General features: G+C 41.9%; 1 protein-coding gene across 2 annotated transcripts in view; it reads right to left on the reverse strand.

Moving 5' to 3' along the window:
- Positions 1-9316: 9316 nt before the first annotated feature.
- slc36a1 (solute carrier family 36 member 1) overlaps positions 9317-20287 on the reverse strand; it is a 34716-nt gene continuing 23745 nt past the window's right edge. Inside the window, exons 12-13 of one of the 2 annotated variants that reach the window (XR_014602827.1) lie at positions 9770-10141; positions 9317-9700 (exon numbers count right to left, since the gene is read on the reverse strand). Coding sequence is in view for 1 of the 2 variants with exons in the window: in XM_084085709.1 (XP_083941835.1) it covers positions 9870-10141 (272 nt within the window). In the remaining variant the exon portion in view is untranslated. Of the gene's footprint in view, positions 10142-20287 lie in introns of both variants that reach the window. The other variant, XM_084085709.1, reaches the window with a different exon arrangement.

Genomic DNA, 20287 nt, shown 5'->3' on the forward strand with positions numbered 1-20287 from the left:
GATGAAACATACTGGAGAAAGCGAGGAGAGGAGAGAAGGGCCCTTGGTATACTCTTCACTCAGTATATTGATGAGGTTTTACAACACCTCTGAAAAGTAGGTTCCGGTGGTTACAACCACCGTCTTTCGTGTGAAATCCTTTTAGTATCCTATTGTCAAATTAAATTACAGATATCAATAGAGACCAAGTCAATGTAGCTGAGAGATTAAGACAGACAAGCCTCTACTAAAGCTCCAACCAAGCCCAGGAGGTCAAAGGTCATATCACTCTGGGACTCATAGGGGACCCTAAATTGATTGATTGTACTTAAAGCCGCCCTTTGATACTAATGGATGTCAGGAAACAGAAGGTCCAGGTCAATTGATAATCTAAAATCTCAACTAACCTCAATCATAAACAATAAACAACAATCAAAGAGCAGATGGACGTGTAGAATAGCATATGCCAAGAGTATTGTTTTTTTTTAACGCTTATTCGTGGTGTAAACTAGCCTGGTAAACCCTCCCTCCGGAAATCTCATTTCTTGATTTCAGGAAGGAGTCTGGTCTGAAACGCCTTTCTCCAATAATCGCTCTGCTCGCCGAGCCGACGAGCCTATCAGCGTCGTCGCTCATTGTTCTGTGATTGACAGCGACAGTTGGCCAATCAGGTGGCGAGTTCGAGTGAGCCCGAATGAACCCGAGTGCAGCCTGAGAGCCGCCGACAAAAGACGAACGGCAGCCATTGTTGTTGTCCGAGTGCCGTCACTTCTTAGTTTCGTTCTTAAAACGGTCTCAAACTTCTTTTTTGAGGCACGGAATTTACTATTAACATATCGTTTGGATAGAATTTAGTTGTTTAACTTCATATATGTGGTCAATTAATCATGACAGAGCCTATTTAAAAATATAAATTGTCAATGGCAGGGGCGGGGAGTGACACGCATGTATCCCAATAAGGCAACCTATTTTCGGCATGGCCGTCCGAAAAGTCCCGTTGCGTCACATAGTCTGGAGCTCGTCAAAATGAACTGCTGATTGGCTGAAGGGGAAAAACGATCATTGGTTGAAGGGGTTGTCAGTCAACGGTATTACTCCCGCCCAACTCCAGCCCACAGCGATTATTGCAGAAAGGCTCCTTTGAGCGTGTCCTATGTGATCCATGGTTCCAGTCTAGCAGAGATTTAAGTGGAAGTGTGCCGTCAACTGCCTTAAAAATAAATAAGTACCGTATGCTTACCGTATTTCGCTTATCAGCCAAGGAAGGCCAACCCACTATATCATACAGGATGCAGGGACGAGTCCCATAAAGTTCACCAGATATAAATCGCAGGGAAGAATGATAAACGTAAAAGTATAAGTATCTTTGTGACTGGCTCAAAGGAAGGACAGACGACAACCAAGGTTTTAATTTGCAGGTAACCTTGCGTGCCGCCATGCCTTAGTTGTCATCAGTTAGCTACAATAAAACAAGATAAACAAGTACATACATGTCATGTAACATGTCATGACTCGGGTGACACACGTGAGGGCTCGAGGTAAGGACAGACGACAAAAGACGAACGGCAGCCATTGTTGTTGTCCGAGTGCCGTCACTTCTTAGTTTCGTTCTTAAAACGGTCTCAAACTTCTTTTTTGAGGCACGGAATTTACTATTAACATATCGTTTGGATAGAATTTAGTTGTTTAACTTCATATATGTGGTCAATTAATCATGACAGAGCCTATTTAAAAATATAAATTTAGAGAACCGGCAGGGGCGGGGAGTGACACGCATGTATCCCAATAAGGCAACCTATTTTCGGCATGGCCGTCCGAAAAGTCCCGTTGCGTCACATAGTCTGGAGCTCGTCAAAATGAACTGCTGATTGGCTGAAGGGGAAAAACGATCATTGGTTGAAGGGGTTGTCAGTCAACGGTATTACTCCCGCCCAACTCCAGCCCACAGCGATTATTGCAGAAAGGCGGTTCAGACCAGACTCCTTCCTGAAATCAAATGGAAATGAGATTTCCGGAGGGAGGGTTTACCAGGCTAGGTGTAAACATGACCAAAGCAAGAAACTGGTCTTGTGTGGTATGTAATAGTTATTGGGTTGTTTTTGGAATGTATTTCAAAATATGTTATTTTTGTGAAAAACACCCCAAAAGTTCATTCATTCAGTCAAACTTTTATTTTTTCTCGACTCTGACATTGAGGTTGCCCTCATTTGCAGTGTCGTCGAGATGCACCACAGCTGAAATACAATTTCATATCGTTGCTGTCCGGCAGAAACCAGCTAACTCCATTTTGACGCTTTTGCATTTTTGCCATTGAACACCCTTTACATCTGTGTGTTGGTAAAAAAAAATATTGAACCAATGAAAAGTATTAAAAAGCGCTTCTGACAAAACCAGCTATTAACTCCTCAAACTTTCTGCTAAACCAGCCAACTCCACCGGAGTTGCTGACTCCAGGCTCCACCCCACAGGCTTCACCCCCTTTTGACCTCCAACCTCATTGTGAGCTTGGAGGTCCATTCAGCTGTTCTTATCAATGATGAACAAAAACTCCACTTTTTTTCATTTCCTGAAAAATTAACATTTTGGTTTCTGCCGGTCAGCAGAGATATACACATCTATAATAACTAAAACAATATATATAATATATTGTTTTAGTTATAATAAACTAAAACAAAACAAAAAAGTCCCGCTTACGTACTGTATGATACAACACACAAGTTAAAAACAGTTGCAGACATTTGTGGGTAGGTCTGCAATCAAAGTTTTAAATTGACCGTATGTTATAGGAGAACGGATCTTTAGTTTAAGCTCCAGGTCATTCCAAGAGGTTGGGGAACTGATAAATGGTTGTTTTTCCCAGTTCAGTCTTTACTCGGGGGACCTTTAGTGTGAGCCAATCCTTTGAGCGTGTCCTATGTGATCCATGGTTCCAGTCTAGCAGAGATTTAAGTGGAAGTGTGCCGTCAACTGCCTTAAAAATAAATAAGTACCGTATGCTTACCGTATTTCGCTTATCAGCCAAGGAAGGCCAACCCACTATATCATACAGGATGCAGTGACGAGTCCCATAAAGTTCACCAGATATAAATCGCAGGGAAGAATGATAAACGTAAAAGTATAAGTATCTTTGTGACTGGCTCAAAGGAAGGACAGACGACAACCAAGGTTTTAATTTGCAGGTAACCTTGCGTGCCGCCATGCCTTAGTTGTCATCAGTTAGCTACAATAAAACAAGATAAACAAGTACATACATGTCATGTAACATGTCATGACTCGGGTGACACACGTGAGGGCTCGAGGTAAGGACAGACGACAGCCAAACATTTTGGGACATAGCTCTTTTTTATTTCCTATGAGACATGCCTTAGGTGTAATAGTAAGCAACAACAAGGGGAAAAAAACACAAGAGCAGATAAAAGCGTGTCATGATAGAGGTTCTAAGGCATTTTGGCAAAACACCAACATTGTTGCTCCAAAACCATCCATCGTTGTTAAAAAACTAAAAGTATAATTTAAGATGGGATGACTTGGTGACCTCTTGTGGCCCTTAGTAGTATTATTATCTCCACCAGGCCTGAAGGCTGCAGGTGGAGGTTATATTATTAGGACATACTGTATTTTAGGGCATCGTAGTATAGTAGGACAAAATCACTTGTCGAGCGATTTATGACATGAATGTGTAGAATAATCCATAAGCAGTAGCCACCCTCTCTCTATAGTGCTTGCCAACGTGTTGTCACCACGGGGGGCATGGCATATTAGCTGCAGACATACAGTACTGGTGGGGGGCAATGTTAAGTCAACTTGTTTATACCCCACAAAGATGTCCGCCGCTACCAAATGACAGTTGTTGACGCCCCTTCAGGATTTTTGGCACGCACTATAGGAAACTTGGGAGTCAATTTCATAAAAAGTACAGGCTTCATCTATAGAGTGCATGAAGCTCATGTGGGCAAATTAAATATAGCTAATGTATACCATCGCCTCCACTCTAACAAACAACCACTACGCATACCTTGGAAAAGCTTTACACATCTCACAGGAAAGCTTTGGCTGAATTTGATCCAAGTAGGGGTGCAACAGCTAATCAAACTAATCAATTTAATTGATCATAAAGGTTGTTCATAATTGATTTCCAATCAAATATAATCGATATGGGGGAAAATATTGCAATTGCCATTTTTTAAATATCGAAAAATAGCAAGCTCACAACAGCCAGGGAATACAATAATTACAGTCAGTAATGTACGTATAAAACCCCTATGCCAAGAAATGACTGCTGATCTACTGGTGGCAGCGTTCACCACCATATTCAATCTCTCTCTGGCCCAGTTTGTTGACCCAACTTGCTTCAAGAGGTCCATCATTGTCCCTGTAACCAAGAATGCCTCCCTCCTGCTACCACCTGGTAGCGCTGACCTTGGTGGTCAAGTTTATTTATAAAGCGCCTTACAAAACAAATGTTACAAGCTGCTGTAAAACTGTTAAAAACAATAGACAGTAAAAACAATACAGGGTGAAAAAAAAACACGTTATGAGGTAAAGTGCTTGCAAAACATGTGCGTTTTAGTAGCTTTTTAAAGGAATCAACTGACTGTGTTTCTTAATGCCAGGGGAGGGCTATTCCAGAGAGCCTGTCAAGAGCTGTGTAACTTATTTTTTAAACTACTGTCAAAACACAGTTTTATTATATTCAGCTCAGAAATGCTGACTGCAGGCCACATCAGTGAACATGGCAGGCGATGAAAGAGTTAATCTATGCTTTTTTTGCACTGAGAAGCCGAGCAGATGAGAACTACAGCCTGATTCATACCCACCCGCTGTCAAGAGAAAGAATAGGCACTTGTCATAGCAGTTGATCAAAATGTCAGTAGTCATCATCTTTTCTTCAGAGAGATCAGCACTATTGCTTTAAACAGAAGTAACATGGTGCGTGGTCGGTCAGCAGGTGTGAGCTAGTGGACTGTCCGTCCGTTGATTTTGACAAGTTAAGTTAATTCAACTGAATCAATTTCTTGGTTAACTATCAATTTTATATGTTGTAGCCTAATGTTCACACAGAGAATGTCAATAAAATGAATGTTGAGGCATGAGGACCACCTATGTTAGATGACTGAAAAGGGGAATAATGTACTAAATGTATTTTGTATTTTTCTTTTACAGGAAATTAAGCTGTGCGTGTGCGCACGCACACGCACGCAAGCAAGCCTGCCAGTCAGCAGTGTGGGCAGGGTGGCCTGGGTAATGTATGACTCCGGGCGTGAATAATTGTCTCAGTCTGGCCCTTCTGAGAAGGTCCTGAAATCCTACTACTCTGCTACCGCCCAGAGCATCCTAACAGGGGCCATCACATCAGTATGGGACTAGCGCTTCCCAGGACGTACGAGCCCTGAGGAAGATGCTACGGTCGGTGTATGTGTATCTATGAATATGTGTATACCTTACTGCCCATTCTATAATCCAAATACTAAATCCCCCGCATATTCTGCACATTCCCCATTGCTGCTGAAGTGTACTATTGCCAACTTTAATATCATTTTTTAATCATCATTCTCTTTCCATACTGTAATTGTAATTTTCTTTATTAAGCCAATTATGTGATAAAGAGATCAGCCCTAACCCCTTGGTTGCAATCTTTGGAGTGGTCCCTGGTGAGATGACAGTATGTCGATCAATTTGATGACATAGCCTTCTCCTCTTTATTGGCTCGACGCCTTATTTTGTTCAATTGGAAATCAGCCATTCCTCCATCACATCAACGCTTAAAACTTGAAAATATTCAATATTCTACCAGGGGCTCTGTCCAGAGATTTTACAAGGTTTAGCAGTTTAGATTATTTTAATCTAAAGTTCCCGGCTGGGGACAATTAGGCAAAGGACGGTGAATCACTAGATGGACAATTTCTGTATGGCAAGTGACAATCTGTATGTCGTAATATGTTTTCCTTTATTAGACTAAATAGAATAGAATAAGACAGTGATGATGTTTAAATTGAAGTGCTTCCCTTTGGGGTTGCCTTGGTTCTGTGATGTCGTCTTTTATGTTTTGTTTTGTTAATGTACTGTGTTGTTACATGTAGTCCTGTGGTGTATGTATTTATTGTTGTTGTTAAAACCAAATCTATAAAAACTGAATAATAAGCCAATTATAATTATTACTATCTTGTTGTATTGTTAGCACAGTCTTGCGGAACATGCCACACTAACATTTTGCTGCTTGTGCCTGTATGAGTGAGTGACAGTGACAATTAAAACCCCTCTAGTGAAATGGATAACAACCAATGCACATTCAACATAGGCACTCTGTAATCCATTTACACAAATGTATGTGCCCTAAGTGCCTGCCTGCGCACGGCACAATCTACAATATCAAAGCTCATCTAAAATGCATGGGCGTTGTTATCTGTGCATACAGAACTGCATATGGAGGCTCCCTCAATTCCCAGTTTATATTAATGACATTCCTTAGGCTGACCACAAGTGCATTGAATAGCTTCGTTAGGAAAAATTAACCCGGGTGGAATTCTCTTTCTCCATCCCAATCCAATCGTCCGCCTTCTCATTTGTATCAATTAGGCGATGGACGTGATTACGCAAACTGCTGGCATGGCGAATGCTCCATAGATACTCACTTGCACTTCGGGGACAAAGCAAGGCAACAAATATGCATTAAAGCAAAGCCACTTAAGCCAGTCACAAACCTAACTCAGCCTTGAGTTGTCAAGTGTTGTTTTATTTTGCATTATCAGGGACACATGCACTAACGCACACACTCTGTTGAACTGTGTTTGACAATACACAAAGTGAAGGCTGAAAATCTTGTTTATAGTATGTAGCTGCGATTACAGACATGTTTTGGTGCTTACATTACATCCTTATTTACATAAATGATAAAAACAACAAAATTATTGTAAAAAATACATTTACACTACCATTTTACAGACAAGTAAAAATGTCAAGGCTTTAATGAAATGCAAAGCCAAAGTGCACATTCGTAAGCGTGCGTGACCATATAATAGAGCAGCAAAATCAGCAGTACTAAAAACTAAAATCCAATCAATCAAAGTCTATGTCCGTCATTTACATAATTTAAAAAATGTTATCACTGATTCCAGCAAAAAAAGAAGTGGGCAGTTGTAGTTTGCAGCACAGTCCGAGGTGTTAAGTGAGGATATAGTTTACTTTCGTCCCTGTGATGGGACTGATCCAATGGGTCAATGCAGTTTCCACTGGCAGCCATGCTTTCTCTACCTTGCTCCATGGTCGTTGCCAACTAACTGATCTAACACAGCTAATCTTTAGAATGCTAGGCACTGGACCACGGTAATGTATTTGAGGAGACAGAAACAGAAATAATACTTGAGTGTGCTACATTGGCATTTCGACAATAGAAATCCCATTACTGTTATTATGAACATCTTAAGAAGGAATTGTGGCTTTATACAAGCAATAACATGTGCTCTGAAAGAACAACAGGTGCTGACTGAACATGTTACTTCAAAGAAGCATACCATTAGGAAAGAACAAGAATTATCACCAACTAGCTTTCCTCGTGATCACAGGAGTTGGCAACCCAAGAAAGCACAGCTAGCTATGCACTATCCCAACTATCATAACAGTTGGCAAACGACAATCAGTTCAATCACTTATCTGAAACTACCCAATCTATAAGAGCATTTGACGTCCAAAATATTATATCTCTGATCTCTAAAACCAGACCTGTTGGTCTGGTTTTAAGTGTCACTTTGGGTTGTCTTCATCCAGCCTGTACTAACTGCTTACTGGACAGTGTACTACACTTTGGGAATGTTGCCCAATATCTGCTGTAAATTGGAACCCTGGTCAGTTCAAATGTTGTCTGCTATAGTGGACCGTAACATCATGATGAGAGAGCTGTCCTGTAACAGAAATATTCAGTACTCACAATAGCCATTATGTCCTGTTGAAGTGTCCTTCGGCAAGGCACTGAACCTCATCTTTTAATTGTCGATATTTGTTCTAAAATAGAACCTCAACTCAATGCTTAAAATGAGAATGTATTAAAATGAACAATACATTTGGAGGGTATTTAAGCATTCAAAACGCATTTCTGACTATAATAATAATAAAAAATAAACTATCACCTATTTAGTGATACATTAAAACAAGGGTGTCAAAATGGCAGCCTACGAAGGGATCCACTCCGGCCCGTGGGATAATGTTGGGAAGAACATTTGTTATTCAGAGACAATTATTATGTATCTGTACGACAGCCGATCTCAGGCCGCTCTCACGCTGTTATCTCTCCCTGTCACTGTTTGTAGCCTGCTGTGCCGGCAGCTTGTTGTGTGTACTTAGGAAACAATAGATAGACCAACCACTGTGCGCGACTCTGGTCAACCCCCAGTCTATCCAGGTCCTCAACGAGGCCAGTTCATTTCCCCCATTAGCGGTCTCTGTGTATCGCTCATGGGAAAGATTACAGGCAGTCACAAGGACAAAATATCACAGTAGAGAATTGAGTTTCAGAATTGTTAAGTCTTCACGAGAAGGAATTCGAGACACTCTTTGGTTCACCGGTTGCTCTCAACGCACGCTGCCCTATTCTCCATAATAAACATCAGTGTGATGCTGATGATGATTTATAGCTGAAACGCACTTGCTTTTTGGCCACAATAAGGCAGGAGGGCGAGTGTTTGCGCATGCACAAAATGATATGGTCCACATGAATTAGCATTTTTCCCCAGTCCGGCCCATGTCCTAAAATTAGTTTGACACCCCTGCATTAAAATGTAAAAATGCAAACAAATCTAATTAAAAAAATAAAAGTTTTCAAAACAAGAGCAAAGCCAAGTGTACAGAACTGCTCTTTAAAAGTTCCCTTTTTGCATCATATCATTTCAGTTTTAAGCTTTGTTAAGTTTTTAAGCTTGTCATCATTTGTATAATAGATTCTCAATTTACTTACTTGAAAATAAATGTGTGCTAGGCATTCTATATACATATTCAACGCATTTGGCATGAATCAAAGTGCACCAAAATGTTCCGATTTTTCAAGGGTTGGAGGGTAAAGTGGGGAGGCTTCGTTTTGAAAAGCTCTATGTGAGAAGTGGATTTCTGCTAAAAGAGGTCCATAAGGTCTCAACAACCCCAGTATCAGCCACAGAGGCTAATGGGCTGCGTGCATGGACCGGTAAGAGTCCATTTGGTTCCATTTACTGATCTTAATCAAAACGGCTTTGTGAGGTAGTTCAATACCCTGGTTAAAACATCCAAATATTGAAGCACAAAAACAATTCTAACTCTAAAAAGAGGAAGGTATGGGTATTATTTCCATGTGATCTAAATAGTTAAAATACTGCTTGTCCATTACGGAAACTACTTATTTTGTAAGTATTGTAAGTATTATAGATAAGTATTATATGACTTAACTGTGATTATGCATGTATCTCTGCTCAAATACAGTAGCACGCTATGACTCAATAATGTCCTCACAAATAATGATAACATTAAGTACCACAAATCCTTACAGCATCATAACTGATATGAATTGTAATTGCTTCACCGTCCAAAATGGATGATGTTGCCAACAGCAGTAAATAGTAGACAACGTCTATAGAGGATACCTACTACTTGAGCTAGCCTTGGATAAATAACAGTTTCCGATTGGATCGGATGTGCAGCTTTAAGTTCCGAGCTTCAATAACTCTATTCTGCCAAACCAGACCCCGGTCTTTCCCTCCTCCTCCTCCTCCTCAGGATTTATATGTAACCATGTGCTGGTGTCGTGAACTGAAAATAGCAGACCTACAGTACAAGCTCACAACAGGTTGCGTTGCAATGCATTTCGAGCTTGTAGATCTGCTATTTTTGGTGCGCGATATGGCACATAACCAAGTATAAATCAACGGTTACTGGATCATGTAGGTGAAGGCGTCACCATGGTTGTGTACATTGCGATGTATTATTTCCTCAATGGCGATGTAGGTTCCTGTCACAAAGCCTATCAGACCCACCAGGCTGATGATGGAGTTCTTGATGACCACCCACGGTGACAGGCCCTCCGTGTGATAGGTCAAAATCTGGAGGATGGGCGGGAAGATGAGTGCCAGGAAACTGCTGCTGACAGAGCCCACCAATGAAATAACCAGGTCCAGTTGTGGAATAAGAATGGCCAGGGCACCTGTGAGAGACAAGAAAAGAAGAGACATGCCATGAAGTGAGAGAAAAGGTGAGGCGCAGTGATTGACAGACTGAGCGAGACCGAGAAACAGAAAGGGAGAAAAGGAGAGGGATGGGGCCCGAGGGAAAACCAGAAAAAAATACAAATCCTCCTTTGGGAGGGAAGCACTGCTGGCCCACCTGCTCACGTGTATCTGTATGCTATCCTGTACCGAAAAGATGCTTGAAAATACACATTTTAGGGGACAGGACAACGGAGGTTAATGAGACGGAGAGGATCATTCGGGAAAAAAGTAGAGGAAAGGAGAACATAATGTATTCCACACGGCAGAATGTGGTAAGGAGGAATGATCTGAACAGGATCCGAGTGAACGAACGGCAGATGAGAATGAGAAGGAATGAAATAGACGGATGAGACTTGAAGGACGGGGGGACGTAAGGGAAAATGGAGTGAAACGGATACAGACGAGAGCCCAATTTGCCCCATGTGGAAACAAAATAATAGGCATTGCGATTGCCGTTCTTCATGTGCCTCCGCGGAACACTGCGATGCCCACCAGTGACCCCGGGCATCTTCATCTATTGCTATGGTGATGGGGGAACAGCAGCAGGCAGCTGTGCCAGGACAAAGCGCACATCAGAGTTTCAGTTTATTTTTCATTATAGTGCAACATCACCACAAGGGGTCTCTGTGCACTTTACAACAAGTCATACAACAAAAACACATTAGCAAAGAAACACAGTAAAATGTGCCAGCACGTATGAAAGAAGAACATTTACAACAGTGTTTAAACCACAGGGCAAGAAGAGGTGTTCATAGCAATGCATTCAATAAAACTAGGGAGAACAATAATGCAAGGAAAAAAAAAGTTTAGCGTAGATTTAAAAATGTCCAAAGAGTCGTCATCTCTAACAGCTGGAGGGAGAGCATTCCAGAGACAGGGGGCGCAAGGATGTACAGTAGGATGGAGCAAGTCCGTTGCTGTTGATGGTAAACCGGAGAAGAGAGCATTACAGTAGTCTATTCTTGAAGTGATGAAAGCATGGACCATCGTTTCCGCATCGGGAAGTGAAAGTATTGGACAAATTCTAGCTAAGTTGCAGCGATGGAAGTAGACAGATTTTGTGATGCTTTTAATATGGTGATGAAGGATAGGGATAGGTCAAAAACGACTCTAATTTCTGACTGTTGGTTTGTGGGTTATTGAGCAGCCATCAAGGTTTAGAGTTATGTTATTGAACAGATGGGTGTGTTTAGCTAGGCCAACTAGCAGCATCTCTGAGACCCTTGATACCAACCAGATGTTCTAGCCGATCAAGGAGGATGGAATGATCGACCGTATCAAATGCGGCACTGAGGTCTAGTAGCAGCAGGAAAGAGGTCCTGTCTTCGTCCATCGCCATTAATAGGTCGTTTTTTTTTTTTTTTTTTAAAGTAGGGGTTTAATTATGGCGGTTTTGAACATTGATGGGACAATGCCACTATTTAGGGACTCATTTATAATATGGAGAAATGGGGGACCTAGTGCTTGAGAACAGCTCTTTAAATAGATTGGTGGGAATTGGATCTAATAGGCAGGTAGTAGATGTTGAGAGAAATTGTTCCATCCCACAATGCACTCAGTGGTTGATTTTAAATCTAAATATTTCATACACGTCGTGCAGGCTACAGAAAGTCACCTTATATTAAAAGATAATCAAAAGATACACACGCACAAGCCTGTGTGTGCGTGCGTGCGCACACACACTCACAATCTAACTATTAATCTGTCACTTCTCAATTGCCATCCTCTCTACACTGAGTGGACAAGACAAGTCGGTTGCTCTTGTTCTCCCTTATTGTCGGACACACGTTACCAGCGACTGATAAAAAGCCTCTTTGAACCATAATCAATCACTGAGCGCTGCGTGTTCACAGTCTCTCAAATTAACCTCGGGGGGTGACGGCAAGGTCATGCTTTCATGTGAGAAGTCGGGCTGGAAGCACCTTGCTGTTGCACACTCCCAGGGAGTACAAACCTGCCACTTGTCTTTAATAAAAATTATAAAAATGGACTCTTTGCGCAAGGACAGTTCTTCAAACCCCATTTGAAGCTTTCCGCCCAATCAAACGAGACAGACGGAGCAGGGAGGAGCGGGGCAGGGGAGCCGGAGAGATGAGGCGGGGTGCACTTGGGAGAGTAAACTACAAAGCTAAAAAGGGCGAAAAGGGTGGCGGCGCTCCCTCGAGAAGGAGGCGCGGATAATCAGGCAACTTCAAAAAAGGTGCTGGAGTGGGAACGCTTGCAGCACACTAATTTGGGGCGGACAGCCTCCTGCCTTACGGAAAACAAAACGGAAAACAACACCCTGCTGCTTTGTTCCCATCAGCCTGCTGGCACTATGTATTCCAGAGGGCTCTCTATACACTGGCACGACTCTTCTTCAGAGAAACAAGAAGCATAACAGAAGAGGGGAGGGAGCCTGGATTATGATGACGGTGGTGGTTATTTTATACATGCAGAGTCAAGGGCCTTTGATATACCCAAGGTGAAGGGCTGGCCTTGCCAGCTGTGCACTCTAAAGTGTGGTAATCCCATCCACAGAGTGCGAGGTGATTGTGATAAGGACAGCATCCATCCTCGGGCAAAACACTGAAGCCAAACATACAGTACACACTTATTGTATGGCACAACAGGAACAGTTTCAGCTAAACACCATTCATGTAATGTATGTAGAATAACATTTGATGCAAAATAGAATGGAGGATCACTAAATATGGAAATGATGAAAATTATGGAAGGAAGCAGGCTCAAACATGCAGTGGAGGAATATTTGCCATTAGTAAATAAAAAATACTTTACAGTGAGTGATAAGAATGATAATGTGTGTTATAGAGGCTATTTTGCACAGATATGTGTACAGGTGTGCCTTGGGATTTTCACTTGGCCTTTAGGTGCGCCTTGTGCACAAAAAGTTTGTAAACCACATAAATAATGCATAAATAATGCTTTAGGGTTTTCCTCAAGGACACAGTGAAGTGCCAGGCTGGGCACCACTGTAACTGAGCCAGTGAATGTCAAGCACTAGAATGGTCTCTTAAACCGCCTGGAACCCGTCAATGACATATCTATAAATCCAAACTGCCCCCACCCCACAAAAAAGTGGATTTAATGCGACAATACTCTCCAGCATGTTCATGTGCAATTTCTCTGACATCACTTTGGACAGAATCTGGTGGTAACGGAGCAGGTCATTTCCCTAAACGGTGATGGTCGTTTTATCATTATTAGCGTGGGATTGGACACACCTTCTCTACCTCTTCCGTTTAATTAAATACCTCCCTCTTCCTGCTCACTGTCCATCTCCTCCTGTTACCGCCCATCACACTACATCACTGTAGCGTCTCTCTCGTCACCCCCACTAATATGGACACGCCTTACGTCACTTTTAGGAGGGAACACTTAAGATGATGTAAGATGCGTTCATAAATCCACTCTGAGCTGCGGCAGAGTGCAGAATTATTTCGTAATTTACGAAGGAGAATTGGTTAGCCAGAGTGTCAAGATGGAAAACGTAAACATTATTACTATGGCGGAAAATAACGTTTCTATCAATTTAGAGGATGTTCTATACAGTGATAAGGGGTATGTACTTAAAGTTGCAATCCATACGTTTCATGCCCTACCTGGGATTTATTTTGAAACCAGGTCTCCTGCACGGGAGGCCAAACTTCTACCACTCTACCATGCCAGCTTACTCAAGGGAGATATTGCGACAATTTGATATTAACCGGATGGGAATGCACTGAATGTTCTGAAGAAAGCACTCAAGGATGCACTTCGATGCCCTCAGAGTGAATTTACTAATGCATCCGTAGTCTTCAATACCGCCAGGCTTGTTCATTTCTGCTACCATGACCCGAGTGACAGCTTTATGTCAAATGATCAGAGAGAGTTTTGTGCAGTGGTGGTACTGTAGCAAGCAATGATGCACCAAAAGACAAACTGATCCTTTACTCCACCATATTCTCAAAGGTAACTGCAATCAAACAAGGACTGTATCTATCCACTTGACCACAAACATTTTCTAAATTATTTAGAAAATGGCAGATCTACAGGCTCACAAGGTGTTGCGGTGTGATACTGTACGTTGTGAACTTGTAGATCTGCAATTCTGAGAACATTTTCGACATTCTCAATTTTTCTCAACCGATATTGACATGAATAAAATTAGGATGCCAGGGTTAACGTGGTTAAGTTGTGGTGAAAATCCACCAAATAAATCCACACAATTAAGTCTTTGGAACATCTTATGGACAGCTTGTACAAGGCTGGCAGTAGTACCCACTTTTTGGTAGTTAATGCGCTTTTGCAGACTTTTCCTAACCTCTCTATGTTGTAAAACATAAAAGACAGAACTTACACACTACGCAAAGAAAGAGAGTGAGTGAGTGAGTGAGTGAGTGAGTGAGTGAGTGAGTGAGTGAGTGAGTGAGTGAGTGAGTGAGTGAGTGAGTGAGTGAGTGTGTGTGTGTGTGTGTGTGTGTGTGTGTGTGTGTGTGTGTGTGTGCGCGTCTGGATGGGGCATGCAGAAGAATAGACGTAGAAGTGCGAAAATTAGTAAAGTTTGCAATTACTGTATGGGCTAGTTGTGAGGGGATGGGACTTGTGGAAATGTTCCTTGTAGGACCTCAATCAACAGCTACTCTTTGTAAGAGAATTAAATCAATTGCCACGGCCCCAGAGATACCATACAAGAGCAATCAATTCCAGAGTCTCCAGTCATGCGTTGGGGGGTGGGGGCGGTGCTCACCGTGAAGTGAAGATTCGATTTGCCATCGCTCCCGGGTAATTTGATATTAAAAACCAGCACAAAGTGAGTGGAATGCTGTTTTCACCAGCCGGGCACTGTGAGATCACCGACCACAGATTCACTTTAATCAGATGAGTCAGCTGGAGGGCAAGTAATCCAACTACGCTGGGGTGACCAACTACAGCACATTAACTGTATGACGACTTAAGTGGTTAAACCTGAAAGTGTAGTGTAGATATTTTTTGTTACAACTTATTTCTTTTTTTTATTTCTTGGCATCTGGGTAGCGTATGTTACTGCCCCCTGCCACAGAGACTGTGTTTTCCTCCACCTGTTCAGTGGGGAGCAGAACTGGGAGGGATAGCGTGTTTATCCACACGTGTTACACCCTCCAGGTGAAACCCCTCAATGTCAGGTACAAAAGAAGCTGCTGAAACCGCCATGTGTATTGGAGGAGACATGGTTGTCTAATGTCTATACCCTGCCTGGAATTATGCGAGCAGGATAAAAAAGCACTAATTTGCTGAGCATCGGCCCGGGGAGAAACTGTGTGTTTACATTAGCAAAAAAGAGAGAATGAGAGAGAGAGAGAGAGAGAGAGAGACTGGCCTTCAAGTCAAATTCATGAGCAAATGCATAGGATTATTTACAGTACCTTCCATCATGTAAGTAGACAAAGGCAGAATGAAGATGTGATAAGTGGCCGAGTTTCATCAATAAATCCATATCAATCATTCCTAAATAATTTGCATATTTCTCGGGCCACAGACCCCGTTTCAGATACAAGTCAGGTGATGAGTAAATCCATTTCTTCTTGCAGAACTGCCGTCACACCTCTGTTATCCTTTGTGTTGTGGTCCATTTCTTTTAATCCACCAGTGGCCAGTAATTATTTAGTCCTACAATACAGGACTTTATAACTCATTATAAAAGTTATGATTATATATATATAATGTGTTATGATTGTTTTGTGCCTTGTTGCAAAATAAATGGAAGGATACTGTCAGTGATGGCTGGTTCTATAGGACAGTGGTTTGCATATGGCGGCACACTGCCGTTCCGTGCCGTTCCTGTCACAAGATTTTGTGACAGGCTGGTGCTATTGTATGGGGCAACAATAAAAAAAAAGGGGGGAAAAAAGATAAATATAAAAACCAGATCAGTTTCTTTTTCATACATCACCATTATGCTGTGCAGTGTAGACCATTAGAAATACATGATAACACGTTATATTTGGTCATTTGTTTGAGAGGCTATAATAAGCAAAGCAGAACTGTGTTAAGGAGGTCCAGAGCGGATATTGAAGCTATCGTCCTAGTTGTAGATGACTGTCTATTCATATATTTAAAACCCCACGGAATATTCATTATTCACATATTTAAAACCCAGGGAATATTCATCATTCAAACCCCAGAGCTGACATCCCGTAGAGAAAATTACAGGTATAGAAAACCAATCCACAGGACTGCAGTTCCATTTGTAACCATCTGCTATGGCCGCTGGTCAAGGTTTATTGATGGCTACATTAAAGAATTTCAAATAAAAAACTGCTTTAAGTGCTCAAGTAACATTCAAGGTAAATTACTGATTAGATGGCTTTGATGAATGATAGACAGACAAACATAGTAAAACAGTGAGAGGATCAAGAGACATACTGTAGGAGAGAGAATTAAAAGTGAGAGAGACAAATGAGGATGAAAATGTCTCCTCATGAGGCCGCACTCCTTTTTTTACTCTTATCTGGACATTTTCAAGTTCAAAACTGGGACAAACTAAAGGGAAAGATAAGGATTACTAATTCAATTTTGATATCCTTAGTTTCAAAGTCCCCCTCCCATGCATCTTAAGACAGAGAACAGAATAGAGAAGAGTGGGAATTTGGGAACATCAGTCAATGTTACGCTCACTGTCACATTTCATGCTACCATTGGAGGGCCATCAAAGGAAAGACATTTGAAAATGATAAACAAAGGCGGATGAGGAGAGAAAGCAACTGGAAGCATTTCGATTTCAGAAAAAAGGACTTTGAGGGGGGAACGTAAAAGTGTTAGTCGTGGCCAAACTATTAATCCTCTTTCCTTTTTGTTTTTTTCCTTTCCAAAAGCAAGCGAAAAATGAATGCAAGCTGATGCTTCGTTCCAACTACAGAAATGTGAAGATCTTGGAGAAGAGGAGTTGTAGTGTTAGCCACAAACAAAAGCTTCTCTTTGTTTGTGTCCATTGTGCAGGTGGTGCAGCTTATGCACTGCTCTGAATTTAGATAACGTTTCTCATTGTGGCCCTGAAACATCCGAACATGATGAAGATGGGCTGAGAGTGATGTTGCATTGCTCAAGGGGATATCACCCAAGGTACTGTTCTTTCCGCCCCCCTCCTTCCCTTCCCCTCCCCATCAGCCTCTCCCATCCTTGTAGAGACAACACAGTTTAACGCACACAGTCATACACACAAGATACGGCAGCGTTGGTGTAAGAAACACAACAGCCCTTTCTCTCAGGAGAGTCACAAGCCGACATCCGCTTGTGATTCAAACATGGCAGACTTTCCCTGTACTCTTTCACAAAGGCACTACAGAGTTGTCTCTGCTACAATCTCATCATGTATTCCCATTGAGAAACCTCTAGGCAACCTTCATGTCCACACAGATCCAATTCCGTCGCTTCCTTCATTCATACATCAGTGACTCCTCATCTTGTCTTTCTATTGCGAGCGCGCGCACATGCACACGCACACACACACACACACTGCTCGAAGACCAACTACAGAGGCTTCCTCACAAATGACCTGGAGACACAGAGCGGCACGTGTATGCATTCCTGCTTTTATTAACTTATCAGTATGCGCATGCAGTAACCTGTAATGTGGAGGGAATGTAATTTGCATAATTTTCTATAGGCTACAATAACAAGTAATAAAGACTGATGGGAGGGCATTATGCCGACATAACAAAAGGAAAAGTAAAGGAAAACTCCAGGACCAAAGACCATACTTGGAAAGTGTGAAACCATTACACTTCACATAAATCAAACATGTTTTCTTCATGGCTTCCCAATTACAATTTTTGATTGAATTGGCAGATTCAATCGAAGGAATACAGAGGTGGAATAACAATGTGGATTAACTTAACAGGAGGTCATACTATCGAGGGGGATGCAGCACAGGCTGCAAGTTACGCTACTTAGCTTAGAAGTGTTGACAGGGCTACATTAAAGGACAACAGCAGTAAACATTATCAAATGATGATTATGATGATGGAAATATCTCCGTACAGTCATCTAATTTCATCATCAAGAAACACATGGACTTGTCCATCACCAATCTGGGAACCCATCGTCAAATAAAAAGGAAAAACATCGCCCCCAGCGTTTTTCACTTTTGCATTTGACTCTGGGGGGAGTGATTAAATAGACAGACGATGACTGGAAACCGGCGTTTGGTCTCTGCCCTCAGGCCTCCACTTTTATTCCCACTAACAATATTTCTCCACGGAACACTAACACCATTTCTCCCAAAGAACATGGATCGTTTTGGTTAGAGGCCCACTTGTTTCTATGATGAAAGAACAAGTTAAAATGTTACTAACTTTCTGTGGTTTTGTCGGCTCCGAGGACGCTATTGTTAAATGAGTTTGGGTTTGTTTCCAGTGGGAAGCGAACGCACAGATGTAAATCCCGCCCACTACATTTGATTGGGTAAAGCGCGGCCTGCTTCCTGATCTGAAGGCGACTGTATGCTGCCTTCATAATGGCACGTCACCCAGCTCCAAATAAATTAATAAAACAACCGTTCAAAGGTTTGTTTGAACATTTCACCAAACGTTCGAACCCTAATAAATAGCTTCAGGACCAGCCCAAGCTCCCAGAGCCTTTGTGACAGTGCCTACATGAACCAGGCCAGCATGCACTGTGCGTGTTGCAGGTAGAAGATAAACTGAAGATAAAAGAAGAAGATAAAAGATACATGGCCAATAATTGCCATGTCACACTACTGCGTACAGACATATATTAAATTGAAATTCAGCAAAGTACTCCTTAAACTGAGAAAATGTTAAGCCTGAAACGTACTCCACGCAAGTGCGTGAAGGCAAATGACACCTGGACCAGCATGCACAAACATTCATCCCTAGTGTATTGAACATATAATACTCAATGTGCGCTCTTATGCACCGGTAGATGTAATAAATCCACATGAAGTAAAATTTTTGGAAACAATAGCCTACTATGTTATGAAAGATGGAGCACAAGAGAACACAAATCCAAGACGACAGCTTCATTATGTTATTGCCTGCAACAGAAAGCCTCGCTGCAATGCTTGCATTCCGTTATGGTGTTCAGGTGACACATTCCAGAATGTAACAACGCGTGAAATCGTTCTTGCGTAGCTTGAAGCGTCCGCATTTACGTACTTGCGTTGAGTAGGTTTCTGGCATCAGCTTTAGTGCTGTTGCCTACACAGCAAAATCTTGAGTGTCAAACCTGATTTATATTAATCATACGACGGACAAGAAAAAAAGAGAAGGAAAAAACTCTCAACGCACTGCACGCTTGTACATCCGCAATTTTTGGCACAGGACACAGTCGTAGTCTGGTGCATGAATTAGAAATTAGTTGATTAGTCTGAAAGACAAATTATACTATTATTTCAATTAACCTATTTCTGGCTGCTGTCATGAAACATGCGACAGGAACACGCCATGGAGTTAGACAGAGAGAGACACCACTTGTTAAATGCAGACATGCTGAGTATTCATTATACAGTGTCTTTGTGCATCATTAAACATACTGTACAGTATCTTAGTAATTTCCCATTCTTGTGAATTTACAAAGTGTGGAAAAGGGTGCTGAATTTGGTTTTCAGTGTTTGAACATTACCTTTTGAATGTAATCAAGACACACAAGTGTTTTTTGGAGACTTCATACAGGTCATAAAAAAGGTTGGTAAGCACTGCTCTGGAGTGTGGGTGAGTGAGCAGTGCTTTCCAACTTTTCTTTCCTTGGAGCTTCTTATATCAGACACCAATCTGGGAACCCATTCGGTGCCCCCTTTGTTTTTGCCTCTGGGGGCACTACCTGCTTTTTTGTGTAGAAACAGGAACTCAGTTTGGCTCCTCCCCTTTATTAGACCACTTCCTCCCAGGTGCTTCTGTGTTTATTCCTACTAACAACAACACTACATGTTCAGGGCAGTGGTGCTGCTGACAGATTCTTGAGAGATTAATCAGAGAGAAGATGAGAACCCCCACATGTGCACGCTCGCACACACATACACAGACACACAGACACACACGTATGTTTCAAACAGGTTATCCATTTAAGCCCTATATATTCTCGTACGACAAATAGCTAAAACGGCC

The sequence above is a fragment of the Gymnoscopelus microlampas genome (genome assembly GCF_963454915.1).
Source record: "Gymnoscopelus microlampas genome assembly, chromosome: 18".
NCBI classification, from domain to species: domain Eukaryota; kingdom Metazoa; phylum Chordata; class Actinopteri; order Myctophiformes; family Myctophidae; genus Gymnoscopelus; species Gymnoscopelus microlampas.